The 13,845-nt window shown below is 39.9% G+C and overlaps 1 protein-coding gene across 10 annotated transcripts in view; it reads right to left on the reverse strand.

The window, feature by feature from the left end:
* Positions 1–13,845, reverse strand: part of LOC137373899 (gephyrin) — a 623,883-nt gene that overhangs the window by 253,967 nt on the left and 356,071 nt on the right. For all 10 annotated transcript variants that reach the window (XM_068039448.1, XM_068039442.1, XM_068039444.1 and 7 more), the window contains exon 5: positions 720–814. In XM_068039448.1, the coding sequence (XP_067895549.1) occupies positions 720–814 (95 nt within the window). The remainder of the gene's footprint in view (positions 1–719; positions 815–13,845) is intronic.

Consider the following 13,845-nt stretch of genomic DNA (forward strand, 5'->3'; position numbering starts at 1 on the left):
ACCCTCAAAACCCAACATGCCCCCCAATCCCCCCAATCGACCACTCTTGCCTCGTTGGGGCCTGACCAATCACCCTTGGCGAGGCCCCAAAAACTTGCTTTTACCCAGGGCATCCTTCCACTTCTTGTTGATGCTGGTTTGCAGTCCCAGCAGTAGCCACCTCTCCCAGTGGCGCTGCTGGGACGAAGAGCTGCCGGTCCGCTGATTGGCTGGCAGCTCCATTAGGCAGGACTTCCTGCCTCAATGAGGTGGAAGTTCCTCCTCAGACCAATTAAAGGCCTGGGGACCGTAAAATGCGGTCCGGATCCCCAGGCCAGGTGGAGGTGGAATTGCCCCGACTTTTCAATCGGTGGATGGCTTTCGTCTGATGAAAGTAAAATTCTGGCCATTGTCACAGTTTGGCTGCTCAATTAAATTTACTAGAGGAAACGGTCCATGCTTCTTAATTTGTTTTGTTCGGAAAGGTCAGAAAGACTCCATACAAACCTGAGTCCGTAACATCTCAAGTTTTAAGGAAAGGATTCTCTATCTTTGCCTCAGTCTTTTCTAGGAACATTTTTACTATGTTGTTACAGTGGGTACACAAAGTCACAAAAAAGTCTAAAATGTCAAGTTCACATTTCCAAAGATGCTGTGGGACATACTGCTGTTATTTACATTTGCTTACCCTCTTGAATGCCATTATTGATGGTCATACTTTTGAGGTAATCATTGCTTACCGAGACAGCATCCCTAGAGGAGTGACATTCAACGAACCCATCAGCATAGCGAGTGCCATCCCAGGCGCCTCCCTTTCTATCACCTCTTTTGTGGCCTAGGATTACAATAAACAAAAATTTAAAAAATGTAAACATCTAAAATTGGTACCAAATTAAGATTATCTTTGTAAAGAATCCCCGTTGATATTCTGTAACTAGAGTTTGTGCATAGCAAACCTCAGAAACAGCTAATTAAGTTCAGACTGGAAGGCTGCAGTATTAGGATATTGTATTTAATGGAAAAAAACAAAGAGCATGAAACAATCTGGCAAGTATGATACAATATGGACACTGTTTAGAGTAAAATCTTATCTATTATGCAACATGAAAAATTTGCTCATCCAAAAAAGGCAAAATGCTGCAGATGCGGGGAATATGAAACAGAAACAAATGGAAACACTCAGCAAGTCAAGGAGCATCTGTGGATAGAACAGACAAGTCAAAGCAGAAAGACTTTGTTGATGATAAAAATTGAAAAAGTAACAGAACAAGGGGAAGACAACATGCCCAAAAGAATGCCAATCAACAAATCCATCAGCATAGCCGGGGCCATCCATGAGCCTCCCTTTCTCTTTTGTGGTCTAGAATTACAATTAAAATTAAAAAATGAAACATCTAAATTTGGTATCAGGTTGAGATTTTATTTTTCTAGAATTCTCAACCTCCTGTTCTTCTCCTTGTTAAATTCTGTTCATTGATAATATCTTCCAGTTCTAACAAAGGGTGCACATTTGAAACATCAACTTGTCTGTTCTCTCTGAAGATGTGCAGTTTTGGTCTCTTTATCTGAGGAAGGATGTTCTTGCTATAGAGGGAGTGCAGCAAAAGTTTACCAGACTGATTCCTGGGATGGCGGGACTGACATATGAGGAGAGATTGAGTCGGTTAGGATTATATTCACTGGAGTTCAGAAGAATGAGGGGGGATCTCATAGAAACCTATAAAATTCTAACAGGACTTGACAGGGTAGATGCAGGAAGGATGTTCCCGATGGTGGGGGGTTTCAGAACCAGGGGTCATAGTCTAAGGATATAGGGTAAACCATTCAGGATTGAGATGAGGAGAAATGTCTTCACCCAGAGAGTGGTGAACCTGTGGAATTTGCTACCACAGAAAGCAGCTGAGGCCAAAACATTGCATGTTTTCAAAAACGAGTTAGATATAGCTCTTGGGTCTAAAGGGATCAAAGGGTACGGGGCGAAAGCCGGAACAGGCTTCTGAGTTGGATGATCAGCCATGATCATAATGAATGGTGGAGCAGGCTCAAAGGGCCGAATGGCCTACACCTGCTCCTATTTTCTATGTTAAGTAATGGCAGATGTCTAGTGCCAAAAATATATACAAACAAAAAATCATGCAGAGCCAAAGAGCCCACACAAACTTGGGGCTGAGTATTTCCAGCATTTCTTGAATTTGTTTCTCTCCCTTTGTACTGCACTAAAAACATCAAAGGAGTATTTCATCGGGGACTGGCTTGTGTAGTGACTTAGATATCAACCTTCTATCTCTAGTTCAACCCTAGGTTCAAATCCAGGTCAGACTAATGGAATCCTGTCCTACCAGTTTGGTGAATCTCAAACAGCGGGTGCACAATTAGGTGTATTAACAGCCCTGCTCTGGAACTCATGTTTGGTGCATGAAAGAGAAATATGTCACGTGAGTGCAGCAAGGTCTGACGCCTAGGTGGAAGCAGAATATGGTGATCTTTATTCTGTATCTAATCATGCTATACATGACCAGGGATGCTATCACCAAGTGCCTAAAATGGAAATTACCTACATCCATCACCTTGGTGAGCCCCAAAAATTCATACATGCAAACAGGAGGTAAATAATGTTTATAATAATGGAGGAAAAAATGTTTTCAGCATCTAGATACTAACAACATATATTTGTAGGAACAGGGATGCTGCATCAGTAGCTGGAAATGACAATTAATTATTTACAGAAAATATGCTTTTAACGAACACAGAAATTCAAAAGCAGATATACAGCTTCAAATGGAACCCTCAAGACTAAACTCTGGAGTAGAAATATTTCCTTGCAGAGGAATTGGTCTGCAATGGCAGTACATTTTTACACTGAAATGTAAGAGACATGGATGTAGAGAAGACATTTCCACTTGTGAGGGAGTCCAAAATCAGAGGCCATAAATATGAGATAGGCACTAATAAATCCAATAAGGAATTAAGGAGCGATTCTTTGCTCAGAAATTGGTGAGAATGTGGAACTAGCTACCACATGGAGAGGTTGAGACAAATACCATAGATGCCTTTAAGGTTAAGGTAGATATTACAGGAGGGAGAAAGGAATAGGAAGATATGTTGATAGGTTGTGATAAAGTAAGGTGAGTGGAGGCTCATGTGGAGAATAAACACTGGCATTGACTTGTTGGGCCGAATGGCCTGTTTCTATGCTGTCAAATTCTATATAATGATATGGAACAAAAGCAGAATCAAAAATATAGTCAGATTATAAAATTAATGTTTATTATAGTTTGAAGCTATTGACGTCCAATATATTTTAAGGTTCAATTTCTTTGCCATGACATGGTTATAACTTAAATTTGGATCTGTAAACTTTATAATAGCGTGCTCATTTTACAACATGCACATGTCCACCATCACAAGAAGGGATCCAGAAATAGGTTACAGGCAAGGGTGTAATTCTTCAAAAGATTAAAAATTAAAATTAACTATAATGTGAAAGCCCATTTTAGCCCTCAAGCTGAATGCCATTCAAAGGCAGCTTCAAAGAAAAAGAAATCAGATTTAAAGAAAAGAAATAACACTCAAAAGTCAAACACATCACTATGTAGAATATTGTGCTTTTGTTAATAATTTCAAGCATATTTTTCATACTCTGAAGGAAACAAATGCAATGTTCTTAAACAGATGAAAGAAAAAAGCCTTTTGCAAAATGGAGTGTGAAAACTGGAGTGAGCTGATGCGTCAAAAGGAATTTTGCTATCTATATGGCTTTGTAAAAAACTGCACTTTTTTCAAGTATGTGTAAATTGTACCTGTAAAAGCTGAACCTTTGTTTGCAAATACAGGGCAAGATGTTCTCTTCCTTGTTTTGTAATTGTGCTGGTTGTCTAGTTCATTTGAGAGGAATGAAATTAGTAAGTTTGGCTGTGCTTGCAGGTACACAGTGTGAATTTGACAAGTTATTTAAAGGTGTTCATTAATAAAAAGGAGTAAATATGTTCTGGTGTTCAGGGGACTAAAACAAAGAAATCAGATTTCCCCTTTGTTTTTATAAATCCTATTCATGATTTGTATCACACAAGCAGCTTCCTATCATACAACGTCTACAAAAATTACAAACCATATGTAGCAATGTGCTAATGTTTGACCCATGGTGTGGTAATGTGTCTGTCTTCCCCAGTTACTTTGTACCTGGCAAATTCTAAATCTCTTAGACATGCCACCCAGTCGAGGTATCAGAAAGATAAAGGAGGTAAAAATTAAAAATAATGGAGAGTTGATTTATGCTACGTTGCTCTATGCACATTTTGTGCTGGTTCAGGAAGGGTGTTGGCAGTGAATTGTGCATGATCAAACAAGAATGAAAAAAAAAGCAAAGTAGACCACAGGAAGTGAAAAGACTGAGTTTACAGTGAGTTCTGAGAAACACTCAAACTGCACTTCAGGTTCAGCAAAGTTACAAAGATGCAGTCTTCACCATAAATAAATCACTCAATTTTACTCAATACTTTTGAAAAGAAAATTTGAAATGCAATGCAAAGATCTTGGAATTTAACTTTTTTGTCAGTTGCACAATTAAATATATCAGGTTTATTTAGTGCCTCCTACAATCCTTGTTTCCTGTCTATCAACTAACTCACTATCCATGCTGCTACATTTCCCACACTATACTTTTTTGATGCCGACCAAACTTCTGACCATTCAACTATCTTTCATCTCTATGCTCATGACTGGGGAGCACTATCCTGGGGGCTGGTTTCAGGGTGAAAAACGCAGAAAGAACAATTTTCTGCAGGACCTACCAAAATTTATTGGCCAGACCAGATTACCTCTTTTTGTCCCCATTTCCCAGCTGCAGGCAGCCAGTTTAAGAGGCTGGTTGGCTGCCGGTTGGGTAGGCCTTTGGCACCAGGCCACAGCCAGGGAGCGGAGAGGAGCCAGTGAAGATTGGAGAGGAAGATCAGAATCTGCAGCCAGGGTAAATTGCGGAGGCTGGGGGAGAGGGCGGGGTGGGGGCGGAGAGGAAGATCAGTCTGGGGGGAGCAGAGGAGAAGATCGTAGTCTGGAACTGGAGAAGGTCAGGGAGGCTGGGGTTAGGGGGGAAGAGAGGATCAGTCAGTGGGAAGTGGAGAGGAAGATCGGAGTATGGAGCCGGGGAAGATCGGGCATGTCAGAGCAGGGGGTTATTGGGGTAGGGAGCCAGGCAACATCGGGAGGCCGGAGCCAGGGGAGATCAGAACGGTTGGGGTGGTGGAGAAGTCAAGGCTTCATAGAGGAGATCAGAAGATCTGGGGAAGGGAGCAGTTGTCCAATGTCAGGTTTTGGTGAAGCAGGTATACCGGAATAGCAGGTAAGTGGAAATGCAGTTACAGATGGGAGGAATGCAAAAAAGGATGCAGTGCACAAAAGGAAGAAATGGTGGCAGAGTAATAATGGAGGTAGGACTTGTCAATGGGAGTACCGTGTAATACTTCCTGTTTGGTCAGGGAACATAGCAACTAGAATAGGCCATTCAGCCCCTTGAGCTTGTTCTGGCATTCAATCTGTATCCTAACTCCATCCACCTACTTTGGCTCTATATCCTTTTATGCACTTGGCTAGCAAAAATCTATCCATCTCAAATTTTAAATTATTGATTGAGCTACAATCCACACTTCTACCTGGTTCTGATTTCTCATCTCTCCTTGTCCTAGATTTCCCCACCAGTGGAAAAAGTTTTTGCTATCTACCCCATCAATTCCTTTCAAAATCATTAAACCTTCAATCAGATCACCCCTTAACCTTCTATATTCCAGGGTAAACAAGCCGAGTTTATGCAATCTCTCCTCATAACTTAACCCTTGGAGCCCTGTAACATTCTGGTGAATGCATTACATTCCTTCCAAGGCCAATATATCCTTTTTAAGGTGCTGTGCCCAAAGCTGCACACAGGGCTCCAGATATGGTCTAACCAGGGCTTTGTACAGCTGTAGCAAAACTTATATCCCTTTATATTGTGGCCCTCTAGGTGTAAAGATTAACATTCTATTAGCCTTTTTGATTATTTTTTGTACCCGACCATGTTCTACAATGAAAGCACAGGAGATGCAGCACCTGCCGTTTTACCTCCTCCCTTCTCATTGTCCAAGGCCCCAAACACTCATGCGTACTTCTTTCAATTTAGTATACTATATTCGATGCTCACAATGCAGTCTCCTCTACATTGGGGAGACCAAGTACATACTAGGTGACCACTTTGCAGAACATCTCTGTACAGTCTGCATGCGTGACCCTGAGCTTCCAGTTGAGACTCATTTTAATTCTCCACTTCATTCCCACTCTGAATCTGTCTATCCCTGGCCTGCTGCAGTGTTCCAATGAAGCTCAATGCAAGCTTGAGGAACAGGACCTCATTTTTCAATTATGCAATTTATAGCCTTCTGGACTCAACATAGAGTTCAACAATTTTTAGATTGTAACCTCTGCCCCCATTTTGTTTTGTTTTTCTCTGCTGTTTTTGTTTTCTTCTCTTGTTTCTCTCTTACTTCCTTTACTTTTATTTTGGACGCAGCTTTTCAGGATCCAGCTATTTACACGTCCTCTAGACACATCTTTTGTTCCTTTACTTGTCCCATTGCCACGATCTTTGGCCTTACAAAAATCTTTTGTCATTTAATCTCTCCTGCCCTCCACCCTATCACAGATCTTTCCTTTTATTCTTCTTCCCCACCTCACCCACTTTCACTTGTTCAAAACTTATCACATTTCAAACTTTTCCCAGTTCTGATGAAAGGTCACAGACATAAAACATTAATTCTGTTTCTCTCTCCACAGATGCTGCCAGACCTACTGAGTAGGATTACCAGTTCTGATGAAAGGTCACAGACCTGAAACATTAACTCTGCTTCTCTTTCCACAGATGTGGATTACCGCTAACAGGGCACTAAGGACGGGTAGCGCAGGGAACATTGCATAGAAAGCAAATGCGGAATGTGGGAAGCCATGAACTTGTTCAGACAGGACTCAAAAATGTGGGTGATAAGATCGGTTTGGAGTAGTATGAAGTGGTGTAGAGGAGTAACTGCAGGAGAGGACCCATGGGAGGCACAGAAGCAAAGGCTGAGGGAGATAGAAGAGGAAGTGAGAATAGGACCAGCAGATGGTCAATAATGGATTAAGGAGGGCTGTGCCCATGACAGTAGCCAATAAGCATATCAAGTGGGCCCAGAGTGAGTGCAACCTTAGCTTACATGATGACTAGTAGAGAGATGAACACAATAACCATTGCAAGGTCATCGTAAAGGTCACTCAGAAAGGCTAACAGATATACATAAGTGATCAGGGAATGACTCTTAATTCAATTTTCTAATTTAGTTGGAACTACAACCATGATGTAGCAGCTCCAGCATGCCACTGCTCAAAATAAACTTCATATGATGACAAATGATCAAATGCAGTTTTTTTTTGACTTAACATTAAAACCAGCATTCTGAGATTAGTCTTAACAAAGATAATCTAGTGTTAATGAGCTATCTAGAAAGGGGATCGTGGCTAGACCTTCAGTCCTGTTTCCTTATGTGGATTCAATTGTGCATGTTCTGATACTCAGTCACCAAAGTTAACGGTGATAGGGTACCAGAATGTGGAAGACTAAATCTGGTTACAAAAGGTAACCTGGTTAGATTGCTTGGTAACATTGTCAAATATCACTGAACAGGCCTCTTCTGGATGTAGTAAGGTTTTATCAAACTCAAAGTCATCAGACTAATCATTATTAGCACTATGATGCTGATAACTGTGACCAAAGAACATTCAAAGCTAATAGATGGGTTTCCATGCTTCCCTTTCCTTCTGGTATTCTGCTGTAACTATTTACACCTGCGGGAGACCCATGATTTGTTTCTAATCTTGTCTCACTATTGCCTCAAATAAAAACAGAAAGTGTTGGAAAAACTCAGCAGGTCAGGCAGCAACTGTGGAAAGAGTTAACGTTTCAGGTCTGTGATCTTTCATCTGAACTGGCCGAGTATTTCCAGCACTTTCTGTTTTTATTTCAGATTTCCAGCATTTGGCTTTTATCTCACTATCACCTCCTTTTACCTAGCACTTTGTAATTTAATCACTCCTCCCCTCCACCCAATTATAGACCTCTCCCTTCTGTTTATTCCTGCCTCCTTTTCCTTGACTCTGTTCTTGCTTAAAACCTGGTTATCTTTAACATTCCCCAGTGCTGATAACCTGAAATGTAAACTGTTTCTCTCTCCACTGATGCTGCCTGAACTAGAGTGTTTCCAGCATTTTCTGTTTTGATGTCAGATGACCTTATTAATTCTGTGCATTGAAATGCAACAAGTCTGTATGAATACAATCGTTTTCTGCAGATAAAATGGATAAATCCATTTCTTTCATATTATACATTTTATTGAAATCCCCGCTGTTTCTGTGGGAAACTGACTTGTTTTATAGAAATCTGCTATACATAGAAACGGCAAGGCCATTCAGCGATTCTTGGCTGTAATGAATTTAGACCACCTCAGGCTGATTTTATGCAGTTCAATCCAATTCCATGCCCTCTCACCATATTCTTTCATATTTATTCCAAGTAATTATTCTGCACCTTTTTAAATGCTATAATCAATTTAGGATCAGTCACCACCTATGTCAAAGCATTTCATATTTCAAGAACTCTGTTGAAAAAATGTCTTCCAATCTCCCACATGTGGTTTTTAATGCACTAAAGTCACAGATGAATCACCTTTACCTTTTTATCTCAAGCTATATTTTTATAGGGAGTTCTTTTCTTGATTATCACAATTGATTCTAGTTTGACACAGTGCACAGGAAAATAATGTTATAAGGACTATTTCTGGAATAGTTGGCTGTTAGAAAGTTGGTACTGCAGCTCCTTTTCCACTACAAAGGCTCCAAAAATGGAATCTTTCTTTATGGTTTCATTTAAACTTGCTTGAACAATTGATGCATGCCAATCCGTTTATATGGCAGATATGGGTGCAACGGACTTGGAAATGGAATGACATCATGTGCTTCTGTTTTGTGTGCTGTCGATCAGGTGGCCTGTGGAATGGATCTCGAGTATTTAATCAACTTCAGTCATAATTTTTTCTTCCATTCTGATGGTTGTGGGCTGACAAAATGGATCTGGTTAACCACCAACTAGAGGAACAATTGAGTGGCATGTCACGAAATGATCAGTTGCCCAGCAATATTGGCAATGAACCAGCAGTGGTCCGGAGGCACATAATGAAATGCATGCAATGCGTGATGCTTCCATCAGCTAAACGGAGGAGGGTGGGGGTTGACACATCCAAGGTTGATAATACACAGTCTTGGCCCTAACTAGAGTCTATGTTTCAGGGCCACACTATGTAATCAGCAGAACTGCAGCAAGACAGATTCAAAATTTAGTCTGGACGTGAACCACTGGAGTACAACACATCCCTTTTGGATGTGACCAATTCAGGTCATTCCTACAGTAATACCACTGTCAAAATGGATATTACTACCAATGGAGGCAAACTGCGAGAATTAATTTCCAACTTGCAGACAAGCAACTGACAGAGGCTGCTCTTGGTACTGCACTTTTTGTGTCTGAGGTCACTGATTCTCATTCCAAACCTGGTAGTATCTATGGATAGCCGCTGACAGAAATGGTCAATTTGCAGCTAAAGAAACTATCAGCATTGCATAGATATATGCTATGTGTGTCACTAATGTGACAATTAATCAATAACCAGCCATTATTAATAATAATTCTGGCCCTAAATGCATTCAGGAGTTCTAGGCATATAATGCACACTTGATGAACACTTGACTCAGTGCAACATGCAGCCATCAATTGGTTCCCAACAAAAATACAATTAGTAGCATCCCTGAACAATAATTCAAACATTTATAGACCTTTTGCTGTTACAGCAAAGTTGTCCATCAGCATCTGCAAGGCCTCACTGTTGACAGAGTTGAAGATCTTTCAAGATCAAGAAAGATTTCATAACTTGGTCTGTTGAAATTACATTTTTAAAATCTGATTTAAAGCCACAATCCTTTCTTTCATTTTGTAGAATTATTTAGGAATTCAATCTGAGTCAATATAAATTTCTTTTGAATGTTGCCAATTCAACTTTTCTTGTTTCAAAAACAAGCAATGCCATCAATTTAGTCTTCTACTAAGCAAGTAACATTTCTGGCATAAACCTACAATAATGTTTATTTAAAAAAGGCAGAATGTCAGCATAGCACATCAAAATCCTAGCATGATACAGCACAGAAGGAGGCCATTCAGCCCATTGTGCCGGTTTTGACTCTCTTAAAGAGCTATCCAATTACTCCCAGTCTCCTGCTTGTGCCCCATTGCCCCTGCAAATATTGCCCATTCAAATATTTATCCAATTGCCTGTTGAAAATTACTGTTGAATCTGGTTCTACCACCCTTTTACGCAGTGGATTCAAGATCTGAACAATACGCTGCATCAAAAAAATTCTCATCTCACCTCCAGTACTTTTGCCATAAATCTGTGTCCTCTGGTTATCGATGTTTCTGCCACTGGATTCTCCTTATTTACTCTACCAAAGCCCTTCATTTTCTATTAAACCTCCCCTCAATCTTCTCTGTTCTGAGAAGAACAATCTCCAGCTTCACTAATCCCTCCATATGACTGAACGTCCACATCCCTGGTAACTCCATTACCATTCTAGTAAATCTCCTCTGCGCTCTAAGGACTTGACTTGACATCCTTCCTAAAGTATGATAAAAATATAAGAACTAGGAGCAAGAGTAGACCATTCAGACCCTCAAGTCGCCTCAGCTATTCAATCAAATCATGGCTGATCTTTTACTTCAACTCCATTATCCCCATATCCTGATCATGCTGTGCAAGAGAGCTGTAGTACATAGGTTCAGGACCTTGATTCTACACAGAGTTCCTGATTTTAGGCATGGCTATGTGCTAATTGAGCAGATACCAGAAGCTTCCCAATGGATGAGTGGAGAATCTGAGGCCACCTCAAGTCCATGCATTTAAGTCTCCTGAAGCATAACTCAGCTTTCTAGCAATGTCAGGTAATTTATATGAATAAGCAGGTTGCAATAATTATCTGGTATCAAACATAATTCTCCAGCAAATTAATATTGCAAATGTTTTTTGCAACAGAACTACAAACAGTGTTATTAAATGTTTTAGTTGATTGTTAAACATAGTTAAGGAACGATTTTTGAACTGTAAGAACAGCTGAGGTGGATTATTGTTCTTAAAATGCATAAGATACAGGTGTAAATATATTAAAATATAAATCACAGCACAGTACTGAAAAATATCTAGAGGTTGCAACTAGTATTAGCAAACTGTGAAATGCTTTAGTTATTTTTGTTTAATGCATTAATCAATTGTAAGAATGTAAAATGTCTCAGAGATTAAAATGATTACCTACTCACAAGTAGGTACACAATCAAAGGTGGTGATCAGCTGAAGGTGCTAATTTGTTGTGGCATTATGCAGTACTATCTTTTCTGAGCAGTGATGGGAAAGTTCAGGTTACTTGATTTTCTGTTTTTTAATAGTAAGTCATCTCATTCAGTGTCATATTAAAATCCTTACGAACTTGAGGCCAGTCACTGGGAAGATCTATTAAGAATACAATGAAATGATTGATATAAAGAATAAAAACTCCCCTGTGGCAGAAGAGCTCCTAATCAATGCTAATCAAAAGTCTGTTTCAGATATCAGAGATTTAGTCAGACATCTCCACTTTTCTTGCATCACTCATCCCATTACCAACAGAACGCTATCCAATTTATGGTTTCATTTGGGTTGATGACTATCATTATGCCATCAGTCGGTCACCAACTTAATCAAGACTTAAAAAGACCGGTTGGAACTTCATTTACGGGGAGCACAAGGGTTAATTCTCTCAGCAATTGTGAAATCAAAGTACAGTTTTAAAAGACATCTAAGAGGAATTCACCCCAGACTTCCTTGCACACTAGCTGTCAAGTCTTTGACAATTCCACTCTGAACCAGTCACCAAGAGCCACCAAACTACTATGTCTTCTATTTTACCTCCCGTCAAGTGATTAAGTGTCTTGTCTTTGACTCCATGTCTCATGACAGCAATGAATCCAAGATGGGGAACTCTCAAGCAAGGGGATCAAACCTATGTGCCACTGCTGCTCTCGCTGTGCATTAGTAGTCCAGTATAACATACTTCTCCATAAATGAACAATATTTTTAAAAGAACAAAACTGCAGCAAATTTAATCATCTAACTTAATAGGATGAAATTTTTATACTTCAAATCAAGATATTATGTGTTTAAAAGTGTTTTTTTAAAATAGCGTTCAGGCTGGGAATTGGGTTTTAACTGTCTGTCGAACACGGAAAAAGATCCTTTGAAACAGTGACACTGCATTGTGGCAGCACAGCCACATGCAGTGTACCAGTATATTTTGTGCCATCTTCAGGACAGATTTTTTTTTTAAAAGTACAGGTACGAACTTCAATCACGAGCTCTGGAGGATCTTGTACTTTCAAACTAGTATTTTGTAGCCCTCCAGTGAATTGTAATATAGACCCATAACATAAAAACTCAAATTGTATAATGCAAATATCTAATTGATGGTTAAAAGTTAAAACTTAAAATTGGATAATTTAATGAAGCACGTTACTGCTGAACTGCTGATTTGCATATTCCATCATTTAAAGTGAACCATCTTTCCCTGTTCTGCCTCCCAACATGTATTTCTTAACATTTTTTATATTGAACTGCATCTTCCCACCCTTTTGACCACCCCATGTCCTCCTGCAGTCTTGCATTAAGTTAATCACAATTCATTTGCTATAACCTCAAATTGTTGTCAAGAGAAATTTTGCTATTCTCTCAATTCCAATACCAGGACCTTTTACAATAAGATTTTAGATGGTGCAGAGGAACAGAAGGGCCCCGAGTGTGCAGTTACACAGGTCATTAAAGGTGACAGTGCAAGCAAATGTCATAAAAAGGACAATCGAATCCTTAGTTTTGTATCGAAATGCATAGAGCAGGTAATGATAAAGAAAAACAAAAAATGCTGAAAACACTCATCAGAACTGATGAAAGGTCATTGATCTGAAATGTCAACTCTGTTTCTCTCGCCACAGATGCTGTCAGACTTGCTGAGTATTTCCAGCATTTTCTGTTTATATTTCAAATTTCCAAAATCCTCAGTATTTTGCTTTTGGAGTAATGTTCAACTTGCACATAAACCTTGGCACTCAGTTAAGGACGTAAGGGCTGGAAGGCTAGGAACAGACGAATCCCTTGAGGAATATAAAGACAGTAGGAAGGAACTTAATTAAGCAAGGAGTCAGGAAGGCTAAAAGGGGTCATGAAAAGTCATTGGCAAACAGGATTAAGGAAAATCCCAAGGCTTTTTATACGTATATAAAGAGCAAGAGGGTAACTAGGGAAAGGGTTGGCCAGCTCAAGGACAGAGAAAGGAATCTATGTGTGGAGCCAGAGGAAATGGGCGGGGTACTAAATGTGTACTTTGCATCAGTATTCACCAAGGAGAAGGACTTGGTGGATGATGAGCATAGGGAAGGGAGTGTAGATAGTCTCAGTTATCTCATTATCAAAAAGGAGGAGGTGTTGTGTGTCTTGCAAAGCATTAAGGTAGATAAGTCCCCAGGGCCTGATGGGATCTACCCCAGAATACTGAGGGAGGCAAGGGAAGAAATTGCTGGGGCCTTGACAGAAATCTTTGCATCCTCATTGGCTACAGGTGAGATCCCAGAGGACTGGAGAATAGCCAATGTTGTTCCCTTGTTTAAGAAGGGTAGCAAGGATAATCCAGGAAATTATATGCCGGTGAGCCTTACGTCAGTGGTAGGGAAATTATTAGAGAGGA

The sequence above is a fragment of the Heterodontus francisci genome, chromosome 9 (genome assembly GCF_036365525.1).
Source record: "Heterodontus francisci isolate sHetFra1 chromosome 9, sHetFra1.hap1, whole genome shotgun sequence".
NCBI classification, from domain to species: Eukaryota; Metazoa; Chordata; class Chondrichthyes; order Heterodontiformes; family Heterodontidae; genus Heterodontus; species Heterodontus francisci.